At 48.6% G+C, this 20,491-nt stretch overlaps 1 protein-coding gene across 1 annotated transcript; it reads right to left on the reverse strand.

Moving 5' to 3' along the window:
• Positions 1 to 8,645: 8,645 nt before the first annotated feature.
• CCDC86 (coiled-coil domain containing 86) lies at positions 8,646 to 14,327 on the reverse strand. Its single transcript, XM_024197703.1, has 4 exons — positions 13,887 to 14,327; positions 13,397 to 13,526; positions 10,365 to 10,439; positions 8,646 to 8,806 (listed from the first exon to the last, which is right to left on the reverse strand). The coding sequence occupies exons 1-4, from the start codon at positions 14,189 to 14,191 to the stop codon at positions 8,687 to 8,689; spliced, it is 630 nt and encodes a 209-aa protein (XP_024053471.1). The 5' UTR covers positions 14,192 to 14,327; the 3' UTR covers positions 8,646 to 8,686.
• Between the last annotated feature and the right edge of the window lie 6,164 nt (positions 14,328 to 20,491).

A 20,491-nucleotide genomic window follows, 5' to 3' on the forward strand; every position in this document is an offset into this window, starting at 1 on the left:
CTCTTTTCTGAATTTAAACATATATCATATGGTTGTATAGCATCATAACTGCAAACATATCCAATACCACACTATTCCATGCAGGCTTCAAATTCCACAGTTTTCCAAACAAAGCTTTGTTTCATGCCCCACAATTTATGTTCCACTGGCTGCATTACACTATCATTAACATTTAATCCTAATGCCACAATCAGTTCTATCTGAGCATCAGACATCACTATATAGGTGGTAATTTGATTTAATTGTACATCATATGTAAAATTTATCATTTTCCACTAAGAATACAATTTTTGTTCAGCGATAGTAGCATATTTCCACATAATGCTTCTTATTTCTAAAGGCAAAATCCCACTCATTCCATCCCTTATGATGTCCTTTACCACATCATTAGTCCATGTTTGTGCTTGTATACAAGCTAATGCCATAGATACATTGCTCTGTAATACCTCCACTGTTTGTAATACTGCGAAGTGATCCACTTCTTGTAGCTTCTCCTATCCAGGGAGCAAACTAGCTATCAGCTGATGGCTAGTGCTTATCTCATTTAAAGTTATTTTAAGGGATTTAGACAAAGCTTCTCCTTGCTGTCCTACTGCATTTAATTAACACGCCAAGACCTGTTCCTGCCCCTCTGTCTAGCAGATCTCTTTTTACTTTGTTAGCAGGGATTCCTGTTAAAAGTTGGTTCCCAGCCATCTCTTCAATCCTATAAACAGGGGTTCTATGTATCTAGCACACTGTGGTTGTATAAATGAGATATTCATGGGAGTTAAATCTACTACCACCATTTTCAAGGCGTAGGGGGGATTTATGATCAATTGCCTTCTAACATCCTCTTTTATTATGCAAGGACCAATTCTAACTTTCTCAGGTGTGGATACCATAATATGGTGAAGATGTTACTGAAATTGTTAGGGCCAACAATCCTCCATGTTCCACTTCCATGTTTTCTTGTTATATGTCTGCTACTTTCACACCAATAGGAAAACAGGACTTGACTCTTCTTAACCTTTCTACATCCATTATTCTGCTCTATCTGTTTGTACTAGGGTGCTTGTAAACTTAACTGATCTCTTGATATGATTTCCTGTTGAGGCACACACTGAATCATTATTCCATTGTGCCCTCATTATGGATCAATAATATTAAATAAGATGTTGTTTATTTCAACATTGTTATGGGCCCATTTTAACACTATAGTTTCCCTTTCTTCTTTTTCCATTTAGGGGCATATCATGCTATAAAAGCACGTGAGGGTTTTTCCCTTGGAATGATGTACAGTTACTTAATCTACCGTATTTCCAGATGCAGACCCCACCTCCTCTAAACCATAACATAGGCTTATCTTTTCCATTATTTATAATCGTCATATTTCACGCAGTGATGTTATGTCAGTTACGTGTGCCCATCTGTCTTCCCTTTGTATCCAGACCCATTTACATTTTTGCCCACTTAAGATTACAGAGATCTGTATACTCTCTCCTTCATCCCATGGGTTGGGTGGAGTTACCTATGGAGTGTCTTATCGCTGGCTACCTTTCATATTTATTACGTCAGTTTGGTGGATTACATGCCATCCTTCCTTATTCATGCCGATGAACCATTTACATATCATTGTGATATTATTCTTTTCTTCTGTTGCCTGGATACTACTGATTGGTGTTGCAGCTACAAGAGGAGTGATGTTTGGGATATTTTCGGAGCTACTAGGAGACTGTTGGACCATGCAAATACTCCAGATCCATTTACTAGAGTACATTGCCATTGTCCAATTTTAACCACCCTTCCCCATGTTATTCTTCTCCTTTCCTCAGCTGTCCATTTATATCCTGCTGGTCCTGGTAAGGGAAAATTGTGGGGACCCACAATACCCTGACCATTGGCGTGAACAAATGAAATAAGACATTTGTGTGAGTTTTGCATCATTATATCTCCTACTGGTCCCATAGTGACCCAAAATTACCCAATTCTCAACATTTTTATTATTTAGTTTTGGAAATGTAAAGAGACAGCTCACATTACTGTCAGCGACAGCAGTTTGGTTAGGTTTACTCCACTGGATCTTTGCTGTTTTCACAATTTCTGAATTCACACCACCATAGCAGAAACCAGTAACCACTGATACCCAGAAGAGCCAAGATGAATAGAACTGCATCATTCACACCTTCTGGACTCTTTCTTTCTGCAAAACATAACAGAAGACTATTTTTCTCTCTGATGAGTGTTTTAATTCTAACAATCTTTATTAAATAATTGTATTAAAAATATATTATTTTAAAACAATGTAATCATTAACTATATACAATAAACACTAACAATTATAAATGCTTTTTATTATATGATCATTTTTAACTATTTGCAACAACAATTATTTTTCAATTAATGGCCCATACAACTCCATTGACAAAATCAACTATGCATTGCATTTGTGCAAGAAATTATTATTCCAAAATTGATTAGTCCTATTTCCATGAGTACCGATCTAATTCCTGCTATTCTGTTTCTTATTTCCACCGTTACAGGGATGCTTAATGGGACTGAACCCTCTGTTCTGTGAATGCCTCGAATCACTTTTTTGTCAGATGAAATATATGGTATAAATTCTATGGGATTTCCAATGGTATTCAAGATGGAGCATGTGGATCCAGTATCCACATAACAAACCCGTCAAATTCTCTCCCTGTCTATACTGACATCAGTTAGGGGTCTCTCCTGGCTGTCGTTTAATAGTTTTTCTGTACTCTGTGGGGTTTTGGTCCACTGGCTGAAATGGATCCTCCACCTGTACTGCTACTAATGACAAAAACCTTGACTACATCCTGTGACTTTAGTTCTGGCAGAAATTTGTACCATTCTCTTTCTTGCTGCACTGGTTGCATTTTAATTATAATTTATAAACTAGTTCCTTTCTCTCCCTATTAAACAAAGTAAAACAAATGACTAATTATGCAGTAATTTAAACTTTATTTTACAGCCTCTCCCCTCCATTTCTTTAGTTGAGATGAATGGAACCACTTTGTTTCTTTTCTCTTTCCTTGACGAATATCTAGTTGGTATATTGTAGGATTGGCCTTGTCCACAATTCTTACTGGTCCCATCCATATTGGACTATATATGTGGCCCTTTTCTGTAATATGCCTGTACATAACCATATCACCTATTTGCTATGTCTGTGGGTGCAGGATTGGTCCCATCTTCTTATCCATTTGTTCGATATTTGCCTTAAGAGCAATTGCTTCCTGTTTATGCGTTTCAGCAATGTATTTTAATAACTGTTGCATCCACTGATCTGTTAATACCCTAGGTTGTAATTCGTCTGGAGGCATTCCAACCACCCATCGTTGTTCAGGCAATCTCATGTTTTGCCCAGTCATGGCTTTAAACAGAGTTACTCCATGTGAAGCTACTTTTCCTCTGATGGCCATTAATATTAAAGGAAGCTTTTGGTCCCAATCCTTACTCTGATGATTCACTACTTTTCTTAAGGCTGTTTTTAGCATTCTGTTTGTTCTTTCCACTTGTCCCAAACTCTGAGGATGTCCAGCTTCCTAATTTCTCCTATAAAGTGTGACCCTTGATCTGAATCAATTTCCTTAGTGATACCCCACCTAGTGATTACATAATATACCAAGACTTAAGCTGTGGTTAAAGCTGTTATTTCTCATAGGGATAGCCTTTACACATTTTATAAAAGGATCCAATACTACCAGGCAATACTGTTTTCCTCTTGCAGTTTTCGCAAGCAGACCAATATAAGCAATCTGTAACCTGACCCATTGGCCTTCTATTCTTTGATGTCCCAATGGCCCTTTTACTATCTTGGTATCTGCATTATTGGCAGCGCATATTCTTCATTACATATTCTTCCACATCTGTTCTGATACTTGGCCACATCCTATAGCCTGCTAAGAGTTTTATCTATCCCTAATGTTCCTTAGTATGAACTAAGGCTATAATTTCAGATCTAACTTCTGTTGGAACAACCCATACAAACATGTCATCTTCTGTTTTGGTAGCTAACACTAATCCGGTAGCTAACACTACTCTGGTTTCATTCTGCCAAATCTTTCATCCCTGATATTTTTCTTTTGTTACCAATTTCAGGATCCCTTTTCTGTAGCACTACTAAATCAATTTGTTCTATCTTTTTTTCTTCTTCTATTTTTGCCATTGGGGTTGATTGGAATTGTGGCTGCCATACTATCCCCTCCTTGGTTCCTTTCTTAGCCTGTTCATCTGCCTTGCTATTCTACTGAGCTCTTTCAATGTTTCTCCTATGAGCATTCACTTTGCCCATTAATACTAGTTGGCTACTATTATTCAACATATCTATTCCTATTATTTTATTGCCATCCAAATTTATCAGGCCAAATTGTCCTATTCCTTGATTTATTCCTAACCAAAAACATATTGGCTAGCTAAATGGCACTTTACTTTCTGTTTCATTACATCCTTGCAATCTTTTTATTGCTACTGGTGGTCCAAATAAATTCTTTTTACCAGTACCAAAAGTGGCACTTGTGTCTACTAACATATTTTGTTTGAAGGCTCTGGTGTTAATCACCACATATACTGTTGGTCTTCCCCATTCATCACGTTTTAAATGTGCCACTAGGTCAGCATGATCATTTGCTGACACTGGGGAGATAGGGAGGCCTATACTTGGTCTTTGGAGCATGGGGGAACCGTAGGTATGCTCTTCTCATGACTTGCCCATCTCAGAAGCAATTTTTCAGTGGGTCGCCTATCAATCTGATCCCTAGGCTCATACTGTAGTAATTTTCTCCAAAGCCAATTTCTACCCAGATCAGAAATTCTCTTCTTTTCACAAGGGGCAAGATTTTTATCTTTGCCGTCTTCTTTCCTTGGTTCCCCTTTATTTTGTTTATTTTGCTGGTTCCTTTTTTCCTTCTGGCCCATTGTTGGGGAAAGTTATCAGCAATGCCCCTTGAGGTTTTTTTCTTTGGGGGTGGCCATCCTTTCTGTATTTCACCTACAACTTTTCCTAGATTGTTTAAAGCAGTATATGAATTATTAAACATTCTGCTGTTTTCACTGTTAAGCCAAATTGTAACACTAACGTTCCTTCAGATTGTGTTATATCACACTCTACGGTACCTTCCCATCCCGAGTCAATTCAGGATTTCCATGCACTAATTTCCAAGTCATACATGACTCTGGTTTTTCTATTACCCATTGTTTCTCTACAGAATCAGAAAAACTTCACTTCTTTTCAATATTACTTCCATAGGGAAGTTCAGAAAAGTTTTCTGAACTTGTATGAGAGCTAACTCTATTCTTTTCCTCTAATTTTCTGCACACAACTTTCTTAATGCTCACTACAGCACTGCTTCCCTGAGCTGCACTGTTTACTACCTTCATAGCCTGCAGCTCTTCCTATAAGCAAGCTGCTTCCTATTGGCAATATGCATGGTTAGCCAGAGTCTGCTGGTTCTGAGAGTTCAGAACCACATTTACTGCCTGCTGCCTTTGTGGCCATTTTCCTTAAACAGCAATCTTGCTCCCTTAATATTTCAAGCCATTGCTTATCACAAGTGCATTACAGCTTTTTAATCTTCAGCTCATCCTTTAAACTTTTCTCTTGTAATGTGGAGTTCTCAAGCTGAACCTTCTCCCTAAGGGTACGTCTACACTTACCTCCGGGTCCGACGGCAGGCAATCGATGTTTTGGGATCGATCCCGGAAGTGCTTGCCGTCGACGCCGGTAGTCCAGCTCAGCGAGAGGAGTACGCGGCATCGACGGGGGAGCCTTCCTGCCGCGTCTGGACCCGCGGTAAGTTCGGACTAAGGTACTTCGAATTCAGCTACGTTATTAACGTAGCTGAATTTGCGTACCTTAGTGCGAAGTGGGGGGGTAGTGTGGACCAGGCCTAAGTCAAAATTCCAGTTGCTACTGGAGCAACTGCTGAACCTGGTCTCAGGAATCTTCTAACCTTTTAGATTCCTCAGCTCAAACATGCAAGGGTTATTTAGTTCTTTTGCCACCACAGTTGAGACATCTGTTCCTGTTGTCCCAGGTATATCAGACATTTTAGCCAACCAACTGGATATTGTACTCCTAGTTAGAGGACCTGTGGACTTGCCCAATACCCTAATTTGTTCCATGGCGCAAGGTCCATGAGGGAACTTCTCGGGGTTGTCTCGTGTATCACTCCCACTCAACCCTTCTAGACTGTCAGAGCATCACCTCATTAACCCCTCCTGGGCCTTGGAGGTGGCCTGTTTTACAGACCTTCCAGGCACAGGGAGATAATGAGCGGCTCAGTGGCAGGACTGGGAATAAAACCCAGCTCTGGTGCTTCCTGCCCCATATTCATTCCCAGAGAGCGCCCCAATGCTCCTGCCCGCCCATTCCTACCCAAGGGCAGGGGAGTCAGATCCCTGGCAGTGCAGCATCTACTGGGGACAGAGGCACCCACGCAATTGCCAAACACACCCTGCTATCACGTAAATGCCTGATGAGAGAGGGACTGACGCAAACCCTGGTTACTGGCATGGCTGGGCAGAACTCCGTGGCTGCTGCCACATCCACCCTACGCCCACTGGAGAAGGAGCAGCTCAGCCTCAGTGGACATCCTGCCCCTCTGCTATGGGCTCCACCATTTACCATAGTGAACCTGGCCAGGCAGGCTCTTCCACACGGGCCTGTTATTACGGCAATTGCAAGACTCACCTTGTGGGATGGATGCAGCAGCTCAGCGGGTTGCTAGGCCTGCTGGTGCAGCGAGGTGACAGGATGTGCCCGGCAGGGCTGGAGGCAGAAGTCCAGCAGCTGAAAGCTGCCAACTGTAGGTGATGGGGTGATCTATTGCTACAGGCAACGGCCTGGCAGGAGGGATCAATCAAAGGCCTTGTTATCAGATACACGTCTGGCCACCCCTCTAAGTGTCCCTCATGCCCAGCCTTAATCCTCACTACCATCCCCTTTCCTTTCACCTCAGGCCCACCTCACCACTTCATTCCTTTCTTTTTACAGATCTACCCCCCACTCAACTCCATGCTGCCCCCTCCCAGCAATTCACTCTTTACACAGGTTCCCCCATTCTTCTCTAGCCCCCCTGCTTCCTTGTGTCCCCTTAGAATTTACCTAGAGCAGTGGTGTCCATTTTTTTTACGCACAAGATCACTTTCTGAATTTAAGATCAACCCAGGATCTACCCTGCCCCTCTCACTCCATTCCCTCCCCCCACTCAATTTCACTGGGCTGGGGTAAAGGTGCAGGCTCTGGCCTGAGGCTGAGGGGCTTGGAGTGTGGGAGGGGTCTGGGGGATGAGCCCGGGGCTGGGGGTTGGGGTGCAGGGGGGGGTGCGAGGTGTAGGCTCTGGCCGGAAGGCGCTTACCACAGGTGGCTCCCTGCCGGCAGTGCAGCGGGGCTACGGCAGGCTCCCTGCCGGTAGACAGGCAGGCAGCTCTGCGCGTTGCCCCTGCTCCTCTGCACTGACTCCACAGCTGCCATTGGCTGGGAACTGCAACCAATGGGAGCTGCATGGATGGCACTTGTGGGGGTGGGCAGTGCACGGATACCCGCTGCTCCTCCCAGGGCCGCAAACCTTCTCCCCATGCTGAATGGCTCCTGCACAGCGTGTCTGGCTCCCTCCCGCCATCCCCACCAGTTTGTTGTGGACACTCCCTGCGCCTTACATTCCTCTGGATGAAAAGGAGAGAACAGGACACAGGCTTGGCTGGTATTTTCGGTTTCATTTCTTTGGCCAGAGCAATATTTCTGCATGGATCAACAAATCCCTTCTCACATACAGCCATGACGTGGTTGGGAGCAATCCACCCTCATCATCCTCTCCTAGCTGTTGCCAGGTACCTCTTCAACGAGTTAGTGGGTCACCTCAGGCTGACTTCCAATGGGAGTCCAGCAAAATAAAAACCCACTCTCCCGTTGTTAGTCTCAGCAGAAAGGCCAACAATTGGCTAAGGCAAGAAGGACAAACACCCACCTCAAACCTAGGGAAGAGGCAGATAGATGGGAGAGAAGCTTGGCCTACTCTGGGCAGCTGGGACTTCTGTCCTTTACCGCAGACCAAGGCGACAGCCCATTAAAAATATAAGATAGCAACAGACAGCACCCAGCCCACAACCCAGGTCCCTACAAACCCAAATCTTTTTCCACGTTGTTCCTCCCAACAGAAGATCAAATTATTGAGGCACAGGCCAAGACAGACACCAGAAGCAGCTCCCTGCTCCCACCAGCTCCACAAGCAAGTGAGTGTGTGCTGCTTAAGAGGATTCAGGGCCTTTAACACCAGGGGCTCCGGTTCACACATTGGCTCAGCTGCCATGGTCTTTGGTTTTTTTGCCCCAAGTCAGGCAGTATGAGGACACCTCATCCCTGTCCCATCGGGGCTTATAACACTTCCCAGCGCCGTGGACTGCAGCATCCTGCCTCACTGGTGCAAGAGAAGACAATGCAGGTTTCCATTTAAGAGCAGCCGTGCAGACTGTGGGTTTGTATAACCCCCTGCTCTTGCGTGTGAACCAGCAGCGTGTACTCAGTGCGGCTGATCAGCCCACAGCAGGGAGGAGAGGTGATGGGGAGTCCCCAGCAAAGGCATAAGGAGGCGGTGGGCAGGATAGCTGGGAAAGCAGTGTCAGGACAGATGGACCCCAGAGAATCAGCTGCCCTGAGGCTTTATTCCCCTTCCCCGCAGCAGCCTCACTCCTTGGCCTCTTTGCGCTGCGCCTGGCGTTTCTGCAATAGTGCCAGCGTATCCCGCTTCTCGATCCGGCGCAGCTGCTTCTTCTTGGCACGCTTCAGCTTGAGCGGATTCCGGATCTGCAGGGGTGGAACAAGAGAGAAAAGCTGTGAACCTCAGCCATGGAACAACACAGACCAAGGACAAAACACCTCTTGGGGACAGCTGGTCAGAAAAAAATGCTGCTGTGGTATCTCATGAGAGTTGTATTTCAAGTGCCTCATAATCCCACTTCTCCTCTATAGGCTGGGCTGCCTGGTCAGACTACATCTCCCATGATGCATCACACTGTCCCTTCGTGAAACTGTATATAATGGGCAGTCCTGCCTGTGATGCATCATGGGAAATGTAGTCTGGTTGGGGAGTGCAGCCCATAGAGAAGAATTGGAGCATGAGGTAACTCAACTACAACTCCTAGGAGGCACCATGGCAGCTTTTCCAAATGGAAACATTTCAGTTTTTCAAATGAAAAAATAGACCGTTCTCACAACAACAACAAAAAAGTTAATCCTCCAATTTTCAGTCAAAAACAGTTTCAGTGGAAAGTTTTCAGCCACCCATAGCACTGGGGCAGTGGTTCCCAAACTGGGGTTCACAGAACGTTACAGGGGGTTCGCCAGAAAAATTTCACTAGTGGCGGACAGAGGACTCTGGGCATTGGAGACAGCAGGTGGGAGCCGGTTGCAGGGCAGACACCCCGAGCCCCAGGGAGAGCGGGGCCGGGCAGTTGGGGCTGGCAGCCCAAGTCCCGGCGGTCAGCGGGGGAGCTGGCAGCCCGAACCCCAGCGCTCCGTGCGGGGCTGACAACCCAAGCCCCACGGAGAGTGGGGCCGGGCAGTTGGGGCTGACAGCCCGAGCCCTGCCCCCGTCAGCAGGGGAGCCAGCAGCCCAAACCCCAGCATTACCCATGCAGGGCTAGCAGCCCGAGCCCCAGGGAGAGCAGGGCCAGCAGCCCGAGCCCTGCCCCTGTCAACGAGGGAGCTGGCAGCCCAAACCCCAGCGCTCCGCCCGGGGCTAGCAGCCTGAGCCCCAGGAAGAGCGGGGCCGGGCAGTTGGGGCATCCATCACATTGAGGAAATTTAAACTTAAATCCCTGAAAATATTCATTTTTAGGAGGGGGTTCACGAGATTTCAGTTTAGTGAAAGGCATTCGCGGGCTGTTAAAGTTTGGGAACCTCTGCACTGGGGCAAGTCATGCATCTCGGGGCCCAAAGCGGGGCTGTTCCCTAAAGTATGGCCAGCAGGGCTCTGCCTAGTCTAGCTCTGAACAGTTTTAATGATGGGCTCCACACGCAACAAAAGACTATTCCAGAGGCTCATAGATTCCAGTGTGAGGCTGTTTTTCCAACTATCCATCTGGATTTCTCTCTCTCTCTCTGTTCATTTTCACTCTCTTGTCCCTGCCGTGGGCACTCAACAAGAACCATTCTCTGCAGGGAGAGAAACTGGGTTGACCCCAGCAACTCACAAAAATCTGACATGAGCATGTGTCAGGCCTCAACACAAATATGGTTTTCCGAGCAGCAACCAGGACACAGTGAGTACGGGAGGAGGAGCCCCCCAAATGAATCCGTTCCATGTTGGAAAGGTGGGTTCTGGGTCTCCCTGCAGGAGATGCTAAAAAGCCAGGACACTCACCACTTGTACGATCTCTGCCTTCCGCTCGTTCTCCAGGCGTCGTTTCAAGTTCTCTTCCCGGCGCTGCTTTTTCTCCTGCAGAAACAGCAGAGTGAAGCTTTGATTTTATATCCTGCCATTCAGGGAAACTGCATTCTAGAGTCATGCCCAGGAACGGGAGCAGAGGGGGAAGAGGCAGAAAAGGTGAGAGAGGTCCACAGCAAAGATCGTAAGAGAGATGGAATCAGCGAGGCAAGAGAGCACAGGGAGGGCAAGAGCTGCAGAGGAGAAGGCTCTTGCACCAGGCCCAGTGAGGTTCTCTCTAGGTACTTTAATAATTAGTTGTGTGTCTGTGCGTAGAGATCCTTCCTGGGGGACAGGGGAATCAACACAATGAGTGGGTGAGAGCTCCATAATCTAGGGACCTCTGCTATGGAAGTTCTGCCTCCCTTATAAGCCTCTCCCACGGGGGGGGGGGGGGGGGGGGGGGGAGTTCACTGCTTCAGTGGAATGCTGGGATCGGAGTTGCAGGAAGGAGAGGCGATCTCAGGTGGCCAGAGACACTCCTACACAGGGCTTTGAATAGCAGGATATACCCCTTGCTTTGCACTCTGTATCCAATGGGGGGGCCAGAAAAGATAGTAAACGTCAGGAAACTGGGGTGACGAGTTTGTGGGGACCTGTGCCACTGAGCAGTTGGGCTACTGTGTTATGTACCAGAGGGAGCTTATGTACCAGCTGTTGGGCTTAATTCCTTGGAGTGGTGCCAGCAGGTGGCACTGTTCTATACCTTCCCAAAGGGCAGGTCTACACTTACTTCCTGGTCCGGCCGTAAGCAATCGATCTTCTGGGATCGATCCCGGAAGTGCTCGCCGTCGACGCCAGTACTCCAGCTCGGCGAGAGGAGTACACGGCATCGACGGGGGAGCCTGCCTGCCGCGTCTGGACCCGCGGTAAGTTCGATCTAAGGTACTTCGAATTCAACTACGTTATTAACGTAGCTGAATTTGCGTACCTTAGTTCGAAGTGGGGGGTTAGTGTGGACCAGGCCAAATTCTTTTTCTTAGTGCACAAGTCTTATAGATTTAAAAGCCAGACAAGACCATTGTGATCATCTAGTCTGAGCTTAAATTTGCACTTTATTTCAAGTCTGCATTTATCTAGCTTCAATTTCCAGTCATTGGATCTTGTTATGCCTTTGTCTGCTAGATTAAAGAGCCCTCTATTATCAAATTTCTGTTCCTTATGCAGGTACCTACAGACTGATAAAGAGAAGACCAAGGAGTGGCTTGAAGTGTAGCATATTGGAATTGGAGACCGTCCCTTTAAACAGTGTGACTCTTAGACAGACATGCTGGGTCATTTAGTTTTGGGTTATGCAAGGTTCTGGGAGCAGTGATCCTGGGAAGGAGGAAGCCACATCAATGGTGGGAGAGTTTGCTCACTGCTCTGATCAGCCAATTCTGGGGGCAGAGTTGCTCCCTGGGAACCAGGCTCTAGTGCTGTTCAGAAATTCCCAGAAGAATAAATTTGCCCTGTATGCTGTTTGACCACCTCTGTTCCGGAACTGGTGTATGGGTAAGCTTGGAAGTATTAGATATTTATCAGTAAATGTTGATTTCACCATACACGCTGAAATTGATGAAAAAATATTTCTAGAGATAGTAATTGAAAGGTACAGATGGGCAAAGTAAGAAAAACGCTGCTTGAGAACTTATTAGGGTTTGATTTAAAGCTATTTATGTTGCATATTTTGACATGATGTTGATAATGTGTGTTTTAACAGCCATAAAGCTTTAGCTCTTTGAATCTCAGTGTTTGACTGTCACTAAATAATTGTCTGACCCCCCCTCCCCCATAATTTCATACAATTGTGAACATTTAAATAAAAAAACAAAAAAATGTTTAAAAATAAACATTCATATTATCCATCAAAATGATAAAAAAAAAAATTGAATTCTGCCAAACCTATGTATAGCATAACTACATCAAAGTCACACTTAGATTATACCCAGTCTATGTCACTGATTTCTCCTCTACTGGAAAAATAACCAGCAAGGCCCCAAACATTTGCTACCATCCAACAGAGGAGCGACGCTGGTGTCAGAAGAAGAGGCAATACAATTAAGTTGCATGGTGTGAAGGAAGAGAGAAGGTGGCTAAAGCAAAGAGGAGACAGTCCATGAGATAGCCTGGAGCTAGGATGTGGCAGGTTTTTAAACAAAACTGGATCAGGAATTGAACAGAAAACCAGTGGAATTGTTTCAGGACAGAAGTGAGGGGATCGGCACATGGCAGTAGGTATCTGCACATGCAAACTGCCACCCCAGATCAGAGGTGAGATCCATCCAGCCCAATATCCTGTCTCTGACAGCAGCCCGCACCAGATGCTGTAGAGGAAGGTGCAAACAACCCACACGCCACATATGGAACAACCTCCCCATACAGAAGTTTCTCCTGGAGCCCAGGCTGTTCTTAGTGGTCAGCTTAGATCCTGACACAGCAGGCTTGGCACCTCAGATTTGTATCCTCTCGTATTTATCATTAATGTGGAGAGCTGAAACACAGGGAAATCATAGGAAGGAGAGCCAAAGATCGGGGTGGAGCTGAAGCAGCAGCATGCACAAGCAATGGAGGCAACAAGGAAGGTCCCAGACGCTGGACAGGAGGGAGGTGGAAAGGAGAGAGGTCAGGCTCAAAAATGACACTTAAGTTAGAGGCAAACAAGAGGTGAGCTGAGGTGGGAACTAGAGCTGGGGTGTATGGGGGAGACTTCTATAGCCTGAGAGAGGCATTTCTGCCCTGGAGACGTAGAGGTGAAAGAACTGAGACAGTACAGCAAGGTTACTTGATCACAACAGGCAGAGGGGTGGCAATTCCAAGGTCAGGATACCATCAAATTTTGGGGTTCATTAACCCTTGCAGGCCTCCTCTTAGAGCCTAGTTTACCACTGTGATAACATGTGGGTCCAGGGGAGGGGAGAGACACACACACACACACGGGGTTGGGATAATTGGGCAATGAGCTGTGTTGCACCATCCTGTCCCATTACCTCATGCGCCCTTTGTTTTTCTTCCTGAAGATGCTGGGCAAAATCCTTGACTATTTTCTTCTCCTGGCGCTCTTTCATCTTTCGCTCCCAGGAGGTGCGGAGGGGCTTGTCCTGAATCATATGGGAAAACCTAAAGAAGAAGAGAGGAGAGAAAGAAGTCCCCATCAGCCACCAACACACAGAGGGGAGCATTTACATTAAGACAGCTTCACACAGGAACAGACTCCAGAGCACTTTTACAAGGGGGAAAGGCGTTATCCTGGGTGCCCATTTAGCATTAGTGCCCATCTCCAATTCCATCTGTTTGTAATACATCATGGGGAAAGTCACAAGCCTTCCTAGATGCCAGCGCCATAAGCCTCCTTATGTCACCCCCAACTCTACCCTAGTCTCCCCCCCCCCCCCCACTCCATGGTCTTACTCCTGCCCCCCCCGCACCCCAGGCTCCCCACTCCCGTATCCCACCTTCGCGCCCGGCCTCCCCCCTCACCGCTTCTTGCCGGGATCCTTCCACACCCGCCCGGATTTAGGTTTCCCCTTGGGAACCGCCAGCGCCTCCTTGCCCTTCTTGGCCGGATTCCGCCACTGCAGGGCCAGGGCCGGTGCCGGTGCCACCCCCAGGGTCTCGCCGCGGCCGGGCTCCCCGGGGGCACCCGCTTGCCCGTCCTCGGGGCCGAGTGGCGCAGCCAGGGGCTCCTCCCGGGATCGCTCGGGCGCCGGCTCTAGCCCCTGCGCCTGCAGCCTCCGGCTCCTCCGCAGCCGCCTCCTGGCCGTGACGCCCCGAGCCGGCTCCATCCCCACGTGTCCAGCTCCAGCCTCCCGCCGCGTCCCTCTCAGCGTGCCAGCGACGTCATTGGCGCGCGCGACAGGAACCGTTCCCGAATCTACGCGTGCTCAGAATCAAAGCACACCGACGTCAGGTGCCATGTTTGTGAGGGGCACCATCGAAGAGCCCACCCCCCTGTCTGCCATGTTTGTGAGGGGAACCATTCAAGAGCCCACGCCCTGTCCGCCATGTTGTGAGGGGCACCATCGAAGAGCCCGCCCCCCTGTCCGCCATGTTTGTGAGGGGCATCAGAGGCAAAGGTAGGGTTGCCAACTTTCTAATGGCAGAAACCTGAACATCCTTGCCCCGGCCCAGAAGTCCTGCACCTACCCACCACTGCTCTGAGGCTCCGCTCCCTCCCTCGCTCTCCCCCAACCTTGCTCACTTTTCCATTTTCACTGGGGGTGTGGGCTCTGGGGGGGGGCTGGGATAGGGTGACCAGATCGCAAGAGTGAAATATCAGGACACATTGGGCGAGCGGGGCGGGGGGAGGGGAGAGGACGACAATGACAGACACAGGTGCACAGAGCCATGAGAGGGGGCCCTAGGAAGCTGCGAGAGGAGTTGTATGGCCCCTGCTGCAGCCCGCACCACAAGCCACAGGGCAAGGACACCTATTGAATTCAATGAGAATTTTGCATGTGAATTGATGTACCTAGTTCTGAGATTATAAAGCCAGAAGGGATCCAGTGATCACCTGGTCTCACCGCCTGTATAGCACAGACATAGAACTTTCCCAAAATAATTCCTAGAGGGTAGCTTTTAGAAAAAGCTTTTAGAAAAACACCATGACCCTTAGTATATTGTTAATCGTTAATTACTCTCACCATTGAAAAGGTATGCCTTATATCCAGTCTGAATTTGTCTAGCTGCAACGTCCAACCGTTGGCTCATGCTCTACCTTTCTCTGCTAGACTGAAGTGCCCATTATTAACTATTTGTTCCCCATGTAGATACTTACAGTCTATAACCAAGTCACTTCTTAACCTTCTTTTTGTTAAGCTAAATAGATTGGGGTCCTTGAGTCGATCACTATAAGGCATGTTTTATAATCCTTTAATCAGTCTTGTGACTCTTCTCTGAACACTCTCCAATTTATCAATATCCTTCTTAAATTGTGCACACCAGAACTGGACACAGTATTCCAACAGTGATTGCACCAGTGCCAAATACAGAGATAAAATAACCTCTCTGCTCCTGCTTGAGATTCCCCTATTTAGGCATCTGGTCACCCTATTTCTGTATGCATTTCCCCAGGTTTTTTTGTAAAAATCAAAACTGAACTGCCCCAGAAATTCTGGCATGTGGAATCATCGTGAAACTTGCATGGCTCCAACCCTGCCGATGAACCTTTAGATCCACTGCACAGACTTCTGCCACTTGAGCTAATGGAGTAAGTGATGGCAGAGGCAGTAGGTTGTCATCCTATATGTGATAGATCAGCTCTATAGGGGGATGAGACACTTTTTTTGCCACTGGGTTTCACAGATATCTGCTGACAGAAGAGGAACTGTGAAACTCAGGAATCCTGGGTCTATCCCAGGCTCCTGAATGGAGTGGTTTCTAGTAGTCAAAGACCCTTCTTCCCGTCCCCTCCAGTCTATGTCTATCCTATTGCTGTCTAACCCGCCCCAGCTCCTCATCTGATTTCAACTGCCCCCCACTACCGCTCTGGATTCCTTGTCCCAGTTTCCTGGTCCTGTCTCACTCTCCTCTCTCCCCGCCCCCATCCCTCAGATGGGATGTTCGTTCCAGACTGGCAAAATTATAAGGCTTCCCAACATTTCAACACTTCCCATTCTAAATTTTCGGTTGCTTAACTATAGGCTAGCTCTGCCTACAACAAAGCATATTCAGAACCAGAGCTTTAAAACTGCTATGCTCTAAACTGTATATTAACTACAATTTTATAAACCTGCATGTCCGAGAACTGTGTGCCACTACTACTAGACAGTGGCACAAGGCAATTCAGTGTGAATCACAGCAGTGTAGGACTGGAAGGGATATCAACAGGTCATCTAGTCAAACCCCTGCACTGAGGCAGGACTGAGTAATAACAACACTAGACCATCCTTGACAGGTGTTTGTCTAACCTCTTAAAAAACTCCAATGACTGCTATTCCATAACCTCTCTAGGTAATTTGTCCAGTGCTTAACTACCTTTACAGTTAGGCAGTTTTTCCTAATGTCTAACCTAAATCTCCCTTGCTACAATTTAAGCCCATTGCTTCTTTTTCCTGCATGTGCTGAGTGGGACGGGGGTGAGTCTAGGCAGTGGGATTGGGGGGAGGGAGGTCGAGGAAGTCGGTGGGTGTGTGAGGATGGACCAGGGGAAGCAGGGTGGAGGAACTGAGGGGGACAGGACTGGGAGAGTCGGGAGGGCTGAGGGGGATGGGACAGGAGTGGGATGGGGAGAGTAGGGTAGGGGCTGAGGGGAGCATGAATGGGACAGGGTAGAGAGCTGTGTAGAGTGGGGTGGGGGAGACAATGGGGCTGGGCTGGGGAGGGTCGGGGGGTTGGGGAGAGAGACAGGGTCTGGAGGGGATGAGACAGAGGGGAGCAGGTCTGGAATGGGGGGAAGTTGAGGGGGTGGGACAGCAGGGGGAGCGATGGGGGTGGGTTGACGGGAGAGGCTGAAGAAGAGATTTGGGGTAGGGCAGGGACTGAGGGCAGTGGGTTCGGGGTGGGAGGTACAGGGGGGACTGCGGGGGAGGCTGAGGGAACAGGGTCAGGGTGGGGGCTGAGGGCAGTGGGTTGGGTCTACACTGGCACTTCTCAGCATTGCTGTGCCGGGCGGCAGACCTGCGCCAGCGCTACCCTGGCAATGGAAGAGTCCTCAGTGGAAATGCAGACTTCATGACACAGACCCTCCTCGTCACTTCAAACCTGATGCTGCTCTGGTCAGTCGCTAGGCTCTTGTCACTTTCAAACCCATGCAGGGTATCTGGCAATTTTTCAGTTCTCAGGTTAAGAAAAGCCTCTGCATTTTGTGAGGGCTTCAGCATTCACATTCCTACTTCACAAACTGTCTGCCTGACACATTGCTCCCAGGGCATTCATCTTTATTCATTATCGGCTGGTCCATCAGACTGACGAGCAACACAGGGGGAGGCAACACAATGGTGTCAAGGATTTTTAATTTTTCAAACCACTTTGGCCTCAACAGGGATAACAGCAAAACTGGACAGAGCAGATGGGTGTCAGGATGGGTTTGGGTATTTATTTATTTATTTTTTTAAGTGAAAATGTTTGGGTCTGAGCAAAGGTTGCAAGCTTCCCTTTGGAAACCTCTGCTGATCTTTTGCCCCAGGGGCTAACGACAGCCTGGAATCCGGGACAGATTTCCACATCCATGCAGGGTGAGATGATGGGGGGGGAGGGGGCAGCGACTGTGGGGGAGGCTGTTGGAACAGGGGCAGGGACTGAGGGCAGTGGATTGAGGGTGGGGGGCACAAGGGGGACACTGTGGGGGAGGCTGAGGGAACAGGGTCGGGGGGGCTGAAGGCAGTGGGTCGGGTGAGATGATCGGGGGAGGTGAGGGACTGTGGGGGAGGCAGAGGGAACAGGGACGGGGGGCTGAGGGCAGTGGATTGAGGGTGGGGGGCACAAGGGGGACACTGCGGGGGAGGCTGAGGGAACAGGGTCAGGGTGGGGCCTGAGGGCAGTGGGTCTGAGGGGAGCCCCCCCAGAGGGACCTGCCAGGGGGCCAGGTGAGCCCAGCAGTGCTTACCTGGAGCGGCTCCCAGGAAGCATCCAGCAGGCAGGTCCCTCCCAGTCCCTCTGGCCCCTTCCTAGGATCGGGTCGAGGGGAGGGGGCGGAGGGGCTCTCTGCCCGGCCGACCGCTGCCTGCTGCTGGAATCTACAGGTCCTGCTCCGCTGCAGCACGCAGGGGAGTGAGACCTCCTCGCTGCCTCTCTGCGTGCCGGGGCAGGGGCAGGGCTGCACTCTGCAGGCTCCTGCCAGCCAGGCGGGGGGCCCCGTGGGCTGGCGCCACGGCGCCAAGAGCTCAGCTGCGCGCTGCCCCAGGGCCCAGGGAGGGAAGGTGAGTGGCACCGGCTTGCCGCGGTCCCCCTCATATAGGGGGACCAGACGTCCCGACCAATGTAAGGTCGGGACGCGGGACAAGTCCCCTAAAATCGGGACTGTCCCGATAATATCGGGACGTCTGGTCACCCTAGGCTGGGATGAGGGGTTTGGGGTGGAGGAGGGGGCTCAGCTGAGGCAGGGGGTTGGAGCATGGTGGGTGAAGGCTCTGGATGGGGGCTTTGGGGTGGGGCTGGGGATGAGGGCTTTGGGGTGGAGGGGGCTTTGGGATGGGGCCAAGAGGTTTGGAGGACAGGAGGGGGCTCAGGGCTGGGGCAAGGGTGTGGGGTACTGGCTCCAGTGGGGAGTTGAGGTGTGGGAGGAGTTCGGGGCTGGGTGTTGGGGCGCTGGAGGAGGTCAGGGGTGCAAGCTCCAGGTGATGATCAGGTAGCAAAATGAGGAACAAAGCATTTCACAAAATAATAGCACTTTTAATCTGAAAAGGCAATTGCACGGGAAGAGGCTGGTATATACTGAAATGATAACACAGTTGTTCAGAACAGCAGCATTATGCGGTTATTCTCTTCAGTGCTAATGCTAATATTGCCATGTGCTGATTATATGCTGGGGTGCCCAACCTGAGCCTCAGAAGGAGCCAGAATTTACCAATGTATATTGCCAAAGGGCCACAGTAATATGTCAGCAGCCCATCAGCTCCTCAACCACACTCCCAGCGCCTCCCACCCACCGGCAGCCCCACCAATCAGCACCTCCCCCTCCCTCCCCGCACTTCCCGATCAGCTGTTTTGTGGCATGCAGGAGGCTTGGGAGGGGGAAGGAAGGGGTGGAGTGGGGGCAGAGCCAGGGGTTGAGCAGTGAGCACCCCCTGGCCCACTGGAAAGTTGGCGCCTGTAGCTCCAGCCCCGAAGTCGGTGCCTATACAAGGAGGCACATATTAACGTCTGAAGAGCCGCATGTGGCTCCGGAGCCACAGGTTGGCCACCCCTGTTATATGCAGAAAAGACATTCATTGTGTGATTGACATAATAAAAGGTGTGAGCTCTAAGCAGAATCCTGACGCTTGCCCGTTTACCAGTTTAAATAAGGCAGTGTGTCCCATGGACCTCATTTTCCAAAGATTTAGATTCATAGTTTTTAAGGCCAGAAAGAGCCATTAGACCAGTGCTCCCCAACCTTTTTCGTCTGACGAGCCACAGAGGACAGTGGCGGCGGACGAGCATCCACCGAAAATCCGCCGACAAACGGCATCGTCAATAGGTGGCATTTCGGCGGCGACGCCTCTGGATGATGCTGCTTCTCGGCGGCATTTCGGCGGATGCTTGTCCGCCGGCCAGTACGCGGGAGCACTTAAGACGCCCCGGCGGGCGCCATGGCGCCCGTGGGCACCGTTGGAGACCCCTGCATTAGACCATTCTAGTCTGACCTTCTACATAACCTAGGCCAGATAGGTTCACCCAGTTACCTCTGTATTGGTGTATGTAAAACCGTTTAAGCAGTTCGCATTGTCACCACTTTCTTGATTCTCTTATGTTGCAGTTTGTCGGCACCATGATATTGACCAGACTAGTTGGATGCACTATTCCAGAATAAAAGTGATTTCACTCCAGAATAGTTATTCCACTTTGGAAGCACATTCTGGAGTAAAGTGGCTTTTATTCTGGAATAGAATGTCCAGATGGGGAGCTATTCTGAAATAGTTATTCTGGTTAGTTTCCTTATGTAAACAAGCGTTTCCTAAGGAATCAATGTCCAGGGTATTTTGAAGTGACATTTTGCAACAAGCCTTTTTGTTGACATTCCACAGCTAAAGGCACATTTATTCTTTCATTTTTGACTTAAAATGTTGTTTTGTTTCAGATACTGAAAAAGTTCAGTTTTCCTTTGGGTTTGGGGATGTTTTGGAAGTTCCTCTTTTGGTGACTTTCTCCTCTTTGTTTTTTTCAATGGAGGAAGCAAAAAAGTGGTTGAAATCCCCCCTGCCCTCTTTTTTAAACTTCTTCCAACTCGGAAGAGTTAAAACAGTGAAAAGCTCTTTTGAACTGAAAAGATGTGAAAAGTTTTTTTAAAAGTCATTAAAAGTGCTACTTTATTTAATTTGTAATTTCTTTTACAACTGAAAAAAGTGTGAACAAGTGTTTCATTTTATTTTTACTTTTCTCAACTTGTTCTCCATTTTTCTTCACTGGAAAAAGTGAAAAAAGGGAGTGGGGGGTAACCATCCCAA

Source organism: Terrapene carolina, unplaced genomic scaffold, assembly GCF_002925995.2.
Source record: "Terrapene carolina triunguis isolate 2854851 unplaced genomic scaffold, T_m_triunguis-2.0 Scaffold90, whole genome shotgun sequence".
NCBI classification, from domain to species: domain Eukaryota; kingdom Metazoa; phylum Chordata; order Testudines; family Emydidae; genus Terrapene; species Terrapene triunguis.

Bases quoted from the DNA above. Each gene is read 5' to 3' on its own strand.
- CCDC86 (XM_024197703.1), bottom strand. From the start codon at position 14,191: ATGGAGCCGGCTCGGGGCGTCACGGCCAGGAGGCGGCTGCGGAGGAGC. The intron at 13,527-13,886 runs GTGAGGGGGGAG...CTTCTTCTTTAG, and splicing joins AAGGATCCCGGCAAGAAGCG to GTTTTCCCATATGATTCAGG. The intron at 8,807-10,364 runs GTGAGTGTCCTG...CCACCCCTGCAG, and splicing joins AGGCAGAGATCGTACAAGTG to ATCCGGAATCCGCTCAAGCT.